Genomic DNA, 16,677 nt, shown 5'->3' with positions numbered 1-16,677 from the left:
CCAGCACAGCGCAGTAACAGAGGATATCCACTTGTCTCTCCTGAGATTTCTGGGGTTTTCATGGTCAACAGCTCCTGAAAGAATACTGCACCATGAAAGCACATTAAAATCTGTTGAATTTAACACCAGATTTCTAGTGGTCAGTGACTAGTTCCAGACATGTGGTGAGTCCTCCCAGAGAGTGTTTGCTGAAACTAAAAGGGCACACAAACAAGGACACAATAGCATAGAATGATAGAATCACCAAGGTTGGCAAAGACCTACAAGATCATCCAGTCCAGCTGTTCACCTATCAGCAATAGCTCCCACTAATCCATGTCCTTCAACACAATATCCATTCATTCCTTGAACACCTCCAGGGTCCGTGAATCCACCACACCCCTGGGAAGTCCATTCCACGTCCCAAATTGCAGGACGCAGTTTTTGGTCTTGGTGAACTTCATCCCATTGGCTTCAGCCCAGCTCTCCAGCCTGTCCAGATCCCTCTGTACGGCCTTGCTAACCCCAGGCAGGTCCACACTCCCAGCCAATTTGGTGTCATCTGTAAACTTACTTAGGGTTCACCCAATGCCCTCATCCAGGTCAATAATAAAGAAACTGAAGAGGAAAGGCAAAAGCACTGACCTCTCAGGAACACCAAGTAGGCACACAGGTAGGCGTCCAGGTGGGTCTTGAGTATTTCCAGACAAGCTGGAGACTCCACAGCCCTGTTGGGCAGCCTGTTCCAGTGCTCCGTCACCCTCACTGTAAAGAAGTTCTTGCGCACATTCATGCAGAACGTCCTGTGCTCCAGTTTCTGGCCATTTCCCCTTGTCTTGTCTCCACACACTGATGAAAAGAGTCTGGACTCGCCACTTTGTCACCAACCTCAGATATTTATCGACCTGAATCTGGTCCCCTCTCAGTCTTCTTTTCTCAAGGCTAAACATACGCAGTTCTCATAGCTTTTCTTCACAGGGGAGATGCTTCAGTCCCTTCACAATCTTTGTAGCCCTTTGATGCACTCTTTCCAAGAGATCCATGTCTTTTTTGTACTGGTGAGCCCAGAACTGGACACAGTACTCCAGATGAGGCCTTACCAAGGCAGACTATAGGCGAAGGATCACCTCCCTCGACCCCCTGGCCAACCTCTTTTGTATGCAGCCCAGAATGCTATTGGCCTTTTTGGCCATGAGAGCACACTGCTGGCTCATGGCCAACCTGTCATCCATCAGGAAACCCAGGTCCCTCTCAGCAGAGCTCCTCTCCAGAAGCTCATCCCCCAGCCTGTCCTGGTGCATGCAATTATTCCTCCCTAGGTGCAAGACTCTACACTTGCTTTTGTTAAACCTCATCTGGTTTCTTACTGCCCAGCTCTCCAGCCTGTCCAGGTCTCACTGAATGGCAGCACAGCCTTCAGGCGTGTCAGCCAATCCTCACAACTTCGTGTCATCAGCAAACTTGCTGACGGTGGCCACTATCCACATGTCAAGGTCACTGATGATGATGCTGAACAGGACCGGACCCAGCACCGACCCCTGGGGAACACGGCTACATACAGATCACAAACTGGACTCTGCACCACCAACGACGACCCTCTGTGTTCTGCCAGTCACACAGTTCGCAACCCACCTCACTGTCCACTCATCTATCCCACACTTCCTCAGCTTTGTTCTATGGATGTCATGGAGGACAGTATCAAATACCTTGCTGAAATCAAATTAGACTATAACCACCACTCTCCTCCCATCCACCCATCCATGGAAAATGTCATAGAAGGCTAGCAGGTTGGTCAAGCATGACCTCCCCTTGGTGGACCCATGCTGACTACTCCTGATAAACTCCCTTTCTTCCAGTTGTCTGGAGATGGCATCCAGCACAAGCTGTTCCATCATCTTTCCAGGGACTGAGGTGAGGCAGCCTAGCCTGTAACAACCCAGATCTTCCTTCTTGCCGTGTTTGAAGACCGGAGTGACAGTGGCTGTCCTCCAGTCTTCAGGCACCTCCCCCATTCTCCAAGACCTCTCAAAGATTACAGAGAGCAGTTCAGCAATCACCTCTGCCAGCTCTCTCAGCACTTACAGATGCACCCCATCAGGTCCCATGGATTTATGTACCTTAGTGCTGTTTAGGCGCTCATAGACCAGCTCTTCCCTGACTAAAGGCAAGTCTTCATTCCTCAGACCCTCTCACTAAGCTCCAGGCTCTGGGATTCCTGAGGGAGAGCTTTTTCACTGAAGACAGAAGCAAAGAATGCCTTCAGTATCCCCAGCGTCTCAGCATCACCCGTTACCAGAATACCCCCCTCACTTAGTAGGGTACCCACTGTCTCCCTAGTCTTCCTTTTATTCATAACATACTTTATATATATATAATTTATTTTTTTTTTATTATTTTATGTTTTTTTTTTTAATGAGTGTCAACCAATTTATGTAATACTATGTTCTGCTTGCAAGGAACTGTGTGAGAAAGGTGGGCCAATCAGTACTGGTTCTGCATTGAGGTTTTTAAAACTGGACAATGCAGACTGTTAATGGAAAAGTTATATGGTAGTAAGGGCGTACATGGGATCTAAAAACCAGTATTGTTTCACAAACTCTTTTCATGGTATAATAAAGTGTAATTGTGGATGGCATATGGAAGTGTACCAGAGGGTATGTGGAAGTGTAAATGAGGGTACAAATAGTGGAATAGTTTACAGAGGAAAAAGGGCTTAAGAGGAAGTGAGTTTATCTGCACAGACATGAGAGCAACTCTTTCATGTATTTGTGGATGACCTGCATGCAGGACTAGAAGATGTTCTGAGCAAGTTTGCTGGTTGGAGGTGTTGTTGCCTCCACTGAGTGTGGAGAGGTCTTGCAGAGACATGTGAACAAGTCAGAGAAGTGGGTACCAGTTGGTACTATGCACCAAGTGCATAAAGTATAACAGGAGCCTGATTGTGCACCTGGGTAGGGGCAACCCTGGACATAGACATTGACTGGATATGAGACACTGGAGAGAAGTCTGACTGAAAATGATTGGGGGTCCTGGTCAGCATCAAATTGAATGTGAGTCAGCAGTGTGTCCAGGCAGCCAGGAGGGCCAGCGGTCCCACGGAGCACAGGAAACAAGTTATTGCTAGGTGGGTAACAGAAAGGATAGTTCCTGTCTGCTCTGAATTGCTGCAACCTCACCTGGAGCACTGGGTGTACTTCTGGGCACCGCAGTATGCAAAGAACATCAAACTATGGGAGGGTGTGCAAAGGAGGGCACTGGAACTGAGAGATCAGAAGTTCAGAGTTTCATTGGGATTGACTACATGATCAGATTGGGCCTTTCTTACATCCCACATGTGCTGTCCCTACAGCAAATATTGGAGTGAAAAAGTCCCCTAAAGGGGATACGGGCCTGACAAAATCAGGCTCCCATCTGCCTGCAAAGGGCGCCTTCCACTTGCTCTTCCTGATCAGAAAGCTGGGAACAGGCACTGTTGGTCTCCTCTGTTTGCCATTTCCATTAGCTCTGACCTGGCTGCTCTGCCATCCCCAGGCAGAGCTCAGTGCACTCTCACAGACGGCAGTCTCCCATCCTTGTCTCCCTGCCCATCCATTGTAAAGACTTGGTATCCCCCTTCTGCTACAGTGCAGATGTGGAAGCCATTTAACTGAGTCTCTGTGGCCCAAACAAGAGCTCAGGCCTGCAACTCTGCAAATATTTCTGGCTCATCATGTGTTGATGCTCTCATTAGTGCAAAACCCACAGAAGTAAACATCCTGATTGGAAAGCATCTTTGGACATAGCCTGACTGGATAGCTCATCTATGGTATTAGTGTGCAGAAGGTGGCACACAGGCATTAGTCCCACTGTGGGTCTAGGAGTTGACGTAGCAGCAAGGACACTCCTAGGGCATGGCTTTCCTGAAGGCCCTGTGCTGCATTTGCAGCTGCATGTGTGTGGGACAGCCCAGAGAAGTGGCACAACACGAGGCTGCTTCCGATGCCATTCACCTGAGAGCCCACAGAAAACTGAGGTTATGTCTGTTGATGAATAACGACATATGTTAGCTTTGTGCTGCCTTGAGCTCCGGAATATGCAGCAGATGGAGAACAGAGAAAGATCTGGCTCTTCTTTTGTGAGCTCATCCATTTAGTTTGATGAAAAACTGCATACTCTGGGGAGATGGGTGACAAAGGCACTTTGAGGTCACTTACAATGACAAAAAATACTTCTTTCCCCTCTCTGGCCCTCAGCTGATGCTCAGGAATGAGGTTTCTATCTCAGGGATTTCCCACATGGTTTACAACTCTGTCACACATCAAGGAGCAGCCCAGACACCTTGGGCATCACCCAGCGTCTGTGTGTGAGCAACTGCCTCCCTGATGAAGGACCGAGGACTCAGTGCAGGAGCTCACATGCAGGCAACACCTTGAGCACATCAAAACAGAACCAAAGGAATCCCAGCTCCTGTGTGTCCATGGGGAGCTGAATCCCATTTCAGCCACGAGGTTTCCCTTTAGGGTTGAGATGTCTGCAGTAACTCAGCTGGATCACTGTCCTGCACAGGGCAATTCCAGCCCTCTCTGTCCTTGTCTGTGTTCCCTTTTTGTTTCTTCAAACTATCTCTGGTAGGACTCCTCATGTGTCTGGAATTTTTCACTGACCACTGCACATCAGGTGTTTAATTTATCAGATTTCAAAGCACAGTCATGATGCTGTTGTCTTTCAGGAGTTGTTGGCCAAGAAGATCCAGGGCCATCTCAGGGGAGACGAGTGGGAAGGATAAAGATGACATCCTCTGCTGCTCAGCTGGGCTGGGCTCCTGGGACACAGGGAGCTCATACAAGTGGGCAGTGCTGCAGAGAGACAGCTGTGCCCAGGAGCAGCTCTTGTGCACAGCACAGCCTGCAGGTGACAGAAGGAGAGGAGAGAAAGGGAAGAGAGCTTGCAGGATGTGTACGGTGTGAGCAGTCTGTGAGCTCATTGCAGGAGCATTGCTGACAGATCATGACACGGTAAGCCTCACTGCAGACCATGAGCTGCTTTTCATAGAGGGTTATCTAAACTGGGACATTTTGTTGCAGATCAGGCTGCAGGCACTGAGTGTTTCTTTACTGTGGAAAAAGCCTTCTGCCTGAGCTGAGGGCTTCTGTGCTGCAGTGTCAGAGCACAGCCCTGAGTGCTGCGTGTCCCAGCACGGCTGCAGGTGTTGCAGCCAGGACTGCAGGTGGATGCTAAGAGCAGGGTCCCTGCTGTGACCCAGGGGCTGTGTGCTGGGTATGGGACATTGTGGCTTGTCAGGATCAGCACTCAACTTGAACAAGGAGTCGCCTTGGCAAGCCACGACCCAAGGTAGGAATTTTCTTTTTTTTTTTTTTTTTTTTTTTTTTTTTTTAGTTAAGAAATGGAAAAGGATTGGAAGCAGAAATCTGAAGGGGGCTGTTTGTTTTGTGAACTGTCACACGTGATGTGTTTTCATCCTCTCCTTTCAGGGAGAGGAACCTTATAAAGGGTGGAAGTAGTTGAAATTATCATTTTTTGTTGATAAGAATAATGCACTAATATTGCAAATTGGCAGGTTTCCTGAACAGAAAGTGAAGGGCACAATGGTTGGGCTTGAGGGTTTTAAGAGCAGTGAGGGTAAAGATATGAGACATGAAACAGATGAAAAAATCCAATAGATGGGATAAGATTAGAAAATGAGAGGAAGGTAAAAGCTCCTTATGCTTCTTCTGCTTATAGGATGTTGAACTTCATGAAATTAAATTCAAGTTGTGGTGCTAAATGAACACTGACATAGAAGAACAAAAGCATTTCACAGTATAGTAGTAGGAGTGTCTCTGAGAATGGTCTGGACTTGTCATTATCTTCTGCACTCTAAGCGGGACTCCAAGACCAGGAACAGCAGATGCCCAACAGCAGCTCCATCAGCGAGTTCCTCCTGCTGCCGTTGGCAGACACGCGGCAGCTGCAGCTCCTGCACTTCTGGCTCTTGCTGGGCATCTACCTGGCTGCCCTCCTGGGCAACGGCCTCATCAGCACAGCCGTAGCCTGCGACCGCCGCCTGCACACCCCCATGTACTTCTTCCTGCTCAACCTGGCCCTCCTCGACCTGGGCTGCATCTCCACCACTCTCCCCAAAGCCATGGCCAACGCCCTCTGGGACACCAGGGCCATCTCCTACGCAGGATGTGCTGCACAGCTCTTTTTCTTTGTCTTCTTCCTCTCAGCTGAGTTTTCCCTTCTCACCATCATGTCCTATGACCGCTACGTTGCCATCTGCAAGCCCCTGCACTACGGGACCTTGATGGACAGCAGAGCTTGTGCCACCATGGCAGCAGCTGCCTGGGGTGCTGGGGTTCTCAATTCCCTGCTGCACACTGCCAGTACGTTTTCACTGCCTCTCTGCCAAGGCAATGTTGTCAACCAGTTTTTCTGTGAAATCCCCCACATCCTCAAGCTCTCCTGCTCAGTTTTCTACCTCAGGGAAGTTGTGTTTCTCTTTTTTGGTTCTAGTTTGGTCTTTGGCTGTTTTGTTTTCATAGTTGTGTCCTATGTGCAGATTTTCATGGCCGTGCTGAGGATGCCCTCTGTGCAGGGACGGCACAAAGCCTTCTCCACGTGCCTCCCTCACCTGGCTGTGGTCTCCCTCTTTCTCTGCACTGCTGTTTTTGCCTACCTGAAGCCTACCTCCATCTCCTCTCCATCCATGGACCTGATGGTGGCAGTTCTGTACTCGGTGGTGCCTCCAGCAGTGAACCCTCTCATCTACAGCATGAGGAACCAGGAGGTCAAAGATGCTGTGAGGAAAGTGATGACCAAATGTGTTTCAAAAGCAGTGAACGGCCGATTTTTTGAACTCATGACTTATAATTCAGCTTTTTACTGAATTAAGTTCTCTTTTATTGTTTGTTTGTGCCATTTTATGTGTGTGATTTTTTTTTTTTAAGTACTGTAATGTTTTTCATTAAAACATTATTACTCAAATCAGTTCCTATCCAGCTTTGTATTGTAGCCCAGACACACTGTACATAAACATAGAATCATTGAATTATCCGGGTTGTAAAAGACCTTGAAGATCATCAAGTCCAACCACAGCCTAACCACTGTACCCTAACTCTAACAACCCTCTGCTAAGTCATATCCCTGAGCTCTCTGTGAACCTTAACAGAATAAAGGATGTGCAGTGACTCTGTCTGTCCTTCTTGTGATACATTTCTGGTGCTGTCTGAGTCGCATGTTTTCAGAAACCCACAATGCAGCAGGAATCATGCAGCTGTTCATCAAACTGAGTAGTACCTTCAGCCTGCTATAGCTGACGGGCCATCCCTGGGCTCATGGCTGTGGTCTGTGCTTTCAGGTTCACATCTGTCAGTACCGCTGAGAGGCCAGCAGCAGCAGCTGGGTTGCACTTTAGTTATAGGTCACCTCTTCTTCATTGTCTGTGAAAGCCTGCACGGAACAAATTCTTAGATATGGGTTATCATGTCAGAATCTTCCAAGCTTCTTTCATGGCTTCTTCCATTTTGTACACAGAGGTGGTCTCTGCCTCCAGGATGGACTGTGGTAGAGGAATCCTGCACAAAGGTCTGATAAAGGTTAACTAGAACCTACAAGAGCCATTCTGGAGCACAGGCTGGTAGGTGGAAAGCTGCCCCTAATGAGATGACTGACACAAGGAGGTCAGGTGAAGCCTGGAGAACAGAGTTGGGAGACTGAGGGGAGGGAAGAAGAGCCTACATGCCATGCTCATGACTGTCTGCATCAGCAAACGTGACTGACAGTTTCCACCGCTGAAACACACTTCCCTGTGCCTCACTCTGCCCACATCCAATGTTTGGTCTCCAGAAACATGTAGCAAGCTTTGGTGAATGTCAACAAGTGCAACCCTTTTCTGCTTGGAGGAATTCAGTGGCACACCTTTGCTTCATGTGCACTTCCATGTCAGATGCCGTTCTGTCAGGCTGCCCCTCTGCTGTCATCTGTAACACGATAGCAGTGTTTAATGGGACGATGATGGGAAGGTCCAACCTCTACAGCCGCACCTCCAATATCCGACTCTCATCTTACGACACACGTAATAAGCGAGGAGGCATTACTTTTGAAGCAGCTCATATCACTGGAGGTTGGTGGACCTCCCTGTGGCACGGGGTTGGAACTTGGTGATCCTTGGAGTCCCTTCCAACACAAGTCATTCTGTGTTTGATGAATCTCATAAAATATACAATATTGTTAACAGGTAAATTACAGAACATTAGAATTTCTGTTTTTTTTTGTGTTTTTTTTTTGTTTGTTTGTTTTTGTTTTGTTTGTTGTTTTTTTTTTTTAATTACAGTAGTGACTTAAAAAAATAATAGAAAATTTAAAACTACTGGGATATTTACATTATACTATTATTATATTATGATATATCATAAGTGCAAATATTGTTTAAATAACCATCACGCAATCAAAGCACAGGACCTTTGGGTCTGTGCACTGCTAAGAGATACTGAAAGCACTTGAATGCCAAAAACTAAAGCAGAACCTAAATATGGCTACTCCAGTTTTCTATGGCAATGAAGTCTGCTTAAAGGGCAGGTGGGGATGGAGCATCTCTCTTTGGATGGCTGCACTCTGTGCCATTCCAGGGGAGAAAAGACAAATTGGCTGCTGGGCAATTACCGGATCTGCTTCTCAATGACCCACAGGAATTGAAACAGGTGTCATGGATCTGTAATTTTTGCTATTGGCATTCCACATCATAAAATCACGTGGAGCACGTGATCTATGATATTGTGTTATCTTGTATTCCGGTATCATAATTAGTAAAATAAGTTTTCCTCCTTAGATTGTTTACCACTTCTCTGTCTGCTTCCTTTGAGTCCAGCTGCTATCTCCCTACCCCTTTCCTTTTCCCTACCCATTTGTAGGCGGCTAGGGGGCCCACTGACCTACTTCGCCCCCTGTCACAGACATAGATTGATCTAGATAACTCTGTGACTGTTTTTTGGTTGAGAATGCATGCATAACCATAAGAGTTCAATGATAGTTAAAAGTTAGTTAGTAGGGAAGAAAATTAAAAAGGATTTCTGTAAGCCAGAGACTGCAAAAGCAGTGCTACCAAGTTTTTCACTTAGACGTTGGTGAGGTGCTGGCACAGGCTGCCCAGAAACACTGTGCATACCCCGTCCTTACCAGTGTTCAAGTTCAGGCTGGGTGGCATCCTGGGCAACCTGACCTAGAGCCTGACCTCACTGTTGGCCGCAGCAGGGGGTTGGAAATAGGTGACCTTTGAGGCCCTGTGTACTGAAAGGCAGCCACATGGTTTCCCCAGAGCCTTCTGTTCTCCAGGCTCAACAAGCCAAAGTCTCTCAGTCTCTCTCCAAAGGATATGCTCTTGATGCTGGCCTTACAAGTCATGTTCCTGATGTCCAAGTTATGTGCCCATCACATGCTAATAGTGTGGTGCCAGTCCAGGGGGTCAACAGGAAGGACACAGATACCAACATAAGGGATAGGCTTCTTTTACTGCCCATTACAATAGCATACAAAAAATAAAGCAGTGTCTGTAGTCAAAAGCAGTAAAGGAAATAAGTGAGGCAGTGGGCCTAACCATTGCTACGTGAGCTCAGCGATTAAGATACATCACCAGCTGACCCAACACTTTCCCATCACTCAGATCCGCAGTCACTGGGGAGCTCCATTTGCAATGATGATATGGAGAACCTCTCCCAGCCATGGGGAACTTGTACAGCAATGCATCCATCCCACGGATGAGGCATCCACATCCACTGTAAAGCAGGTCCAGCCTTTATACCACTGAATAAACCAATCTAGGTAGCAGTCTGGGGAAATACCTGGTGCCCACCTTCTCCTCTTGGCTTTTTCCACAAAGCCTGGCCAGGGTTCAAGGAGACACAAAAAGACTTGTGCTGTCCATGGTGGTGTACCACAGGCCTCTTTGGCAAGACTGTCTGCCCCTCTGCAACATGCTCTGTCCAGTACCTAACATGACAGCAATGCTCCCCTTCGGTCGGGCCTGCTGTTGTAATGGAAAAGCAGCGTCACAACACACAGGTTCCAGCAGCCCTGGTGATGTCACTTACACTGGGACTTCCTTTGCCTTCCTCGGGGCCGCAGCCTGCAAGTTTTCCCGGCTTCGCACACTAACCAGCCAAAGCCTGCCATGCTGCATGGATGTGGTCCTTCCAGGCAGCAGCTCTGCTGTGTGTGAGCAACTGCCTCCCTGCTGAAGGACTCAGAGCAGGAGCTCACATGCAGGCAACACCTTGTGCACATCTGAACTGAATCAGAGGGACCCCAGCTACTGAGGGTCCGTGGGGAGCTGAATCCCATTTCAGCCCCAGGGTTTCCCTCTACGGATGAGACGCCTGCACTGCCTCAGCTGGATCACTGCCCGACATAGGGGAAGACCAACCAGGGGAGCAGACTAAACACCCATGATTCTGGAAGAAATAGTCAGAGACTTACTAGACCAACTGGACTGTCACAACTGTCCAGATGAGATTCACCCAAGAGTGCTGAGGGAACTGGCAGAGGTGATAGCCAGGCTACTTTCCATCATCTATCAGTGCTCTTTGTTGACTGGTGAGGTCCTAGAAGACTGGAGGCTTGTCGCTGTGATTCCCATTTACAAGAAACATTGTAAGGAGGATCCGGGGAATTGTTAACCTGACCTCGGTTCCAGGGAAGGTTATGGAGCAGATTGTCTTGAGGAACTTCATGTGGCATGTGCGGGACAACTGGGGGATCAGGCCTAGCCAGCATGGGTTCCTGAAGGGCAGGTCCTGTTGGACCAACCTGATCTGCTTCTATGATCTAGTGACCCATCTGCTGGATGAGGGAAAGGCTGTTGATGTGGTGTACCTAGACTTCAGCAAAGCCTTTGACACTGTCTCCCACATTATTCCCCTGCAGAAGCTGGCAGCCCGTGGTTTGGACGGGTACACTCTTGGCTGGGTAAGGAGCTGGCTGAAGGGCCGGGCTCAGAGGGTGGTGGTAAATGGAGTTAAATCCAGCTGGCGACCGGTCACGAGTGGTGTTCCCCAGGGGTCAGTGCTGGGACCTGTCCTCTTCAGTACCTTTATTGATGACCTGGATGAGGGCATTGAGTGCACCCTCAGTAAGTTTGTAAATGACACCAAATTGGCTGGGAGTGTGGATCTGCCTGGGGGCAGCGAGGCCCTACAGAGAGATCTAAACAGGCTGGAGAGCTGGGCTGAAGCCAATGGGATGAGGTTCAACAAGACCAAGTGCCACGTCCTGCACTTGGGATACAGCAACCCCAGGATCTGCCCTCTGACGGTGCTGCTGTCGCAGCCTGTCCGCTTCGCACAAGCTGATGCTCAGGAAGGAGGTGTCTATCTCAGGGATTTCCCACACTGTTTAAGACGGCTGAAAGATAACTCTGTCATTGGTCCCAGCCAACACAAGTTCCCAAGGGAAAGGTCCTGTTTATACTAAGGCCCTTTTATCACAAGGTTATCCACTTAGTTGACCAAGGGAAGCCAGTTGATGTTATCCTTGAGGATTTCAGTAGAGCTTCTGATACTGTTTGTCACAGCACCCTTCTGGACAGAATGTCCTGCATACGGCTAGACAGAAACAGAACGTGGTGGGTGAGCAGTTGGCAAATAGATCAGGTCCAAATGATTGTAGTCAATGGCTTCCATCAGGCTGGTAGGTGGTCACTATCAGGGTTACCAAGGCTCCATTTTCGGGCCACTTCTCTTTCATGTTTTTGTGGATGACTTGCATGCAGGACTAGAAGATGTTCTGAGCAAGTTTACTGATGATACCAGATGAGGAAGTGCTGTTGGTGCCCCCACTGAGTGGGGAGAGGACTTGCAGAGAGATGTGGAGAAATGGGTCAGAAAACTGGGTACCAGTTGGTACTAAGCACCAAGTGCATAAAGCATAACAAGTGCCTGATTGTGCACCTGGGTAGGGGCAACCCTGGACATACACACTGACTGGATATGGGACACTGGATGGCGGACTGAATGAAAAGGACTGGTGGTCCTGCTCAACATCAAACTTAACGTGAGTCAGCAATGTACCCAGGCGGCCAGGAAGGCCAATGGTCCCCTGGAGTTCATCAAGTAAGGTATTGCCAGCTGGCTGAGGGAATGGATTGTCCCTCTCTGCTCTGCACTGTTACAGCCACATCTGGAGCACTGAGTGCACATCTGGGCACTGCAGAACATAAAGGACATCAAACTATGTGGGGGTGTGTAAAGGTGGGCACTGAAACTGAGAGATGTGAAGTTCAGAGTTACATTGGGATTGACTACCTGCTCAGACATGGCCTTTCTTACATCCCACATCCTGCGATGAGACACAGGGCACACATGGGACATGAACATCACAGTGTCCTTGCACCCCATGCAGAGCCTGGGATCTTCTGTCCCTGTGTCTTTCATTTGACATCATACAGACCTCCATCCCACTGCCCAGGAATAGCCCTGAGCCAACATGAGGGACAGAATCACCCTGCCAAGGGTCTGGGAATCAGGTCATGGCCTGTCTGCTTCGTATGGCAAAAGAGGGGTTTCTCTGCATCAGAGCCACCATGCCAGTGCCTTTGCCTGCCTGTAGTTGTGGCTTCCAATTATCTTCTCTAACAAGTCCCTTGGGAAGTTTCCTTGTTAGTGTCCCTCAATGGGCCCATTAATACTCCAAGAAACTTCATTGTTACTTCTGCCTTTGTCTCATTGAGCACTTTGTGCAGTTTTCTCTCTGCACTGGAAGTGGATGGAATCAGCAGCAAATGCCGCCTGGGGCTCCTTACCACCTAAGGAGCCCTCCTGAGCCTTGTGCCTTGCTGTCATCATCTTCAGGTTTTCAGAACTTGTTCAGCAAAATGGAGGGGTACCTGGAGAGAGCTTAAAGAGGAACAGTCCAGCAAACACTTATTGTCTATTAATTTATACTTGGGTTTAATCAAGACATTAAAGCTGCACTGTGCAACTGATGTCAATCCAGGATGTCCCCAGTGTTCTGCTACTGTGTGGACAATTGTCCTCCTCAACCACCGCACCCAATTTCTGCTAACATTGGCCCCATGGGACTTGTATCACTTTTCCTCACTTCATTCTTCTTCTCTGCATTCATCCACTCAGTGTTAAACCTGCTTTGCACCAACTGCTGCAGACTGAAAAGGAAAAATTCCTTTTTTTTTTTTTTTTTTTTTTTGGCCAGCAAATGGAAGAAAAGGTGATGCAATTGGATGAACAGTAAAATACAGTGATCAACAGTTACAATACAGCAATACAGTGATGCCATGTCCAAGCTGCTTCCATTATGGTTTGTCTTTCACAGGGAATACTTGTACAAGAAATGAGTTATACACAGGTAGGATGGGATAGATAGAATCACAGTGAAGGATTTGACAACAAAGTCCATCAGACTTTTAAGGAATGGATCAAATTACAGTAATCTCCCTGGGATAGATCAGCCAGGTATTTGGGAGGTATCAACTTAAACTGAACAGGACTCGTGAGTATTTCACAAACAGAGAAGGGTTAACACATTCTCATTGATTTCTATCATTGTCTTCTCTTTTTTCGCAACTATTTGAACCGCATTTCAGCCTCAGGGTTTCCCTTTAGAGATGAGATGCCTGCAGTAACTCAGCTGGATCCCTGCCCTTCACAGGGAAGTTCAACCCTCTCTGTCTTTCTCTGGATGCCCTTTTTGTTTCATCAAACAGTCTCTGGGAGGACTCCCCATATGTCAGGAATTAATCACTGACCACTTGAAATCTGGTGTTTAATTCAGTGATTTCAAAGTACAGTCAAGATGCTGTTGTCTTTCATGAGCTGTTGGCCAAGAAGAGCCAGGGACATCTCAGGGGAGACGAGTGGGAAGGATAAAGATGACATCCTCTGCTGCTCAGCTGGGCTGGGCTCCTGGGACACAGGGAGCTCATAAAAGTGGGTGGTGCTGTACAGAGACAGCTGTGCCCAGGACAGCACAGCCTGCAGGTGACAGAAGGAGAGGAGAGAAAGGACGAGAGCTTGCAGGATGTGTGAGGTGTGAGTGGGCTGTGAGCTCATTGCAGGAGCATTGCTCACAAATGATGACACGGTAAGTCTCACTGCAGACCATGCTTTTCATAGAGGGTTATCTTAACTGGGATATCCTATAGCAGATCTGGCTGCAAGAACTGCATGTTTCTTTACTGTGGAAAAAGCCTTCTGCTCCAGCTGAGGGCTTCCGTGCTGAAGTGTCAGAGTACAGCCCTGAGGGCTGCATGTCCCAGCACGGCTGCAGGCTGTGCATATGGGGCTGCAGGCGGGTGCCCAGGGCTGTCCTGCAGAGCAGGGTCCCTGCTGTGCCCCAGGGGCTGTGTGCCGGCTATGGGACTCTGCCGCCTGCCAGGCTCAGCACTCAGCCTGCCCGGGGAGCTGCCCAGGGTGCTGCAGGGAGACGTGTGGGGGGAAGGAGTCCCCCGGCAGGGCTTGTGCTGCCACAGCTGCTGCCTGGGGCAGGGGGATCACAGCTCCACTGCAAAACAGACTCTTTCTGAGGGTACTTTGCAAGAGGAGAGCCAAGGCAGGGATATTTCCATTTCCGGTTCTGAGGGAAGGCAAAAAAGACTGGGGGCATAAATCTCAAAAAGGGATGTCTAATTTAAACACAGCTCTGAGGCTCACAAATATTTTGTCAATCCATTGGTTGTTCTCTGAAAAGTCATAGAACAAGGTGAAAACAGAGGTTGCGCTTTCAGCCTCTCCTTTCTAAGGAGACAATCAGTTTAACTTATCGTTGTTTTCTGCAGACATTAATAGTTGCTGTGTCCCACAAACAGGCAGATTTCCCTAAGACAAACTGAAGTGCACAGAGGTTGTGACTGGGGTCTGAAAGAACAGCTGCAGTAAAGAGGAAAATATCCATGAGGTTGTGATGTGATTAGGAAATAAGAAGAAAGTAAGAGCTCCCTAATATTCTGCTCCTTGAGGGATGGTGAAGTTCATGAAAAGAAATTAAAGTTCTGGAGCTAAATGATCATTTTTCTCAAAGGAAAAATGGAAAAAAGAAAGAAAAAAAATATAGTATAGCAGAAGGAGTGTCTTTGAGAATGGTCTGGACTTGCCATTATCTTCTGCACTCTGAGCAGGTCTCCAAGCCCAGGAACAGCAGATGTCCAACAGCAGCTCCATCAGCGAGTTCCTCCTGCTGCCGTTGGCAGACACGCGGCAGCTGCAGCTCCTGCACTTCTGGCTCTTGCTGGGCATCTACCTGGCTGCCCTCCTGGGCAACGGCCTCATCAGCACAGCCGTAGCCTGCGACCGCCGCCTGCACACCCCCATGTACTTCTTCCTGCTCAACCTGGCCCTCCTCGACCTGGGCTGCATCTCCACCACTCTCCCCAAAGCCATGGCCAACGCCCTCTGGGACACCAGGGCCATCTCCTACGCAGGATGTGCTGCACAGATCTTTATCTTTGCATTCTTCATCTCAGCAGAATATTCCCTTCTCACCATCATGTCCTATGACCGCTACGTTGCCATCTGCAAGCCCCTGCACTACGGGACCTTGATGGACAGCAGAGCTTGTGCCACCATGGCAGCAGCTGCCTGGGGTGCTGGGGTTCTCAATTCCCTGCTGCACACTGCCAGTACGTTTTCACTGCCTCTCTGCCAAGGCAATGTTGTCAACCAGTTTTTCTGTGAAATCCCACAGATCCTCAAACTTGCCTGCTCAGGCTACTACCTCAGGGAAGTTGTGTTTCTCATTTTTAGTATCAGTTTAGCCTTTGGCTGCTTTGTTTTCATAGTTGTGTCCTATGTGCAGATCTTCATGGCCGTGCTGAGGATGCCCTCTGAGCAGGGACGGCACAAAGCCTTCTCCACGTGCCTCCCTCACCTGGTCGTGGTCTCCCTGTTTCTCAGCACTGCCTCTTTTGCCTACCTGAAGCCCCCCTCCATCTCCTCCCCATCCATGGACTTGATGGTGGCAGTTCTGTACTCGGTGGTACCTCCAGCAGTGAACCCCCTCATCTACAGCATGAGGAACAGGGAGGTCAAGGATGCAGTGAGGAAAGTGATGAGCAAATATGTTTCAATATCAGTGAACGGCCGATCTTTTGGAATTCATATAATGTAATCCAGCTTTTTTCTGAATCAAGCTCTCTTTTATTGATTGTTCCGTTCATGTTATATGTGTAATTCATTATTCTTCTTTTATATATATATATATACTGTAATGTTTTTCACTAAAACATCACTAGTCAAATCAATTCCTGCTCAGTTTGTACCATTCTAGTGTAGCCCATACACACTGTACATAATGAACCAGGTTGCCTATGAACCTTACAGAATAAATTACGTGCAGTGACTCTGTCTGTCCTCCTTCTTTTGGATCTAATGGGGTCGGATGTTCTCAGAAACCCACAGTCCAGCAGGAAGCACACAGCTGTTCATCAAACTGTGCGGTGGCTTCAGCCTGCAGCAGCTGATGGGCCATCCCTGGGCTCCTGGCTGGGGTCTGTGCTTTCAGGCTCACATCTGTCAGTACCGCTGAGAGGCCAGCAGCAGCAGCTGGTTTGCACGTTGATTGTCAGGTCCCCTCTTCTTCATTACCTGTGAGACTCTGCACAGGACAAGTACTTGGATATGGGTTATCACATCAGAAGTTTCCAAGCTTCATAGAATCACAAAATTACCTAGGTTGGAAAAGACTTCGAAGATCATCAAGTCCAACCACAGCCTA

At 48.4% G+C, this 16,677-nt stretch overlaps 2 protein-coding genes across 2 annotated transcripts; both read left to right on the top strand.

Moving 5' to 3' along the window:
• The first annotated feature begins 6,034 nt into the window (after positions 1-6,034).
• Positions 6,035-6,847, top strand: LOC140265138 (olfactory receptor 14J1-like). Its single transcript, XM_072361023.1, has one exon. The coding sequence runs from the start codon at positions 6,035-6,037 to the stop codon at positions 6,845-6,847; it is 813 nt and encodes a 270-aa protein (XP_072217124.1).
• An 8,258-nt stretch (positions 6,848-15,105) lies between these two features.
• LOC140265137 (olfactory receptor 14J1-like) lies at positions 15,106-16,071 on the top strand. Its single transcript, XM_072361022.1, has one exon. The coding sequence runs from the start codon at positions 15,106-15,108 to the stop codon at positions 16,069-16,071; it is 966 nt and encodes a 321-aa protein (XP_072217123.1).
• Positions 16,072-16,677: the final 606 nt, after the last annotated feature.

Source organism: Excalfactoria chinensis, unplaced genomic scaffold (genome assembly GCF_039878825.1).
Source record: "Excalfactoria chinensis isolate bCotChi1 unplaced genomic scaffold, bCotChi1.hap2 Scaffold_68, whole genome shotgun sequence".
Taxonomy (NCBI): domain Eukaryota; kingdom Metazoa; phylum Chordata; class Aves; order Galliformes; family Phasianidae; genus Excalfactoria; species Excalfactoria chinensis.
The sequence above is the reverse complement of the archived record's forward strand: the minus strand, read 5'-3'. Positions and strand labels throughout refer to the sequence as shown.

Coding starts and splice junctions, on each gene's coding strand:
- LOC140265138 (XM_072361023.1), top strand. CDS start 6,035: ATGTACTTCTTCCTGCTCAACCTGGCCCTCCTCGACCTGGGCTGCATC.
- LOC140265137 (XM_072361022.1), top strand. CDS start 15,106: ATGTCCAACAGCAGCTCCATCAGCGAGTTCCTCCTGCTGCCGTTGGCA.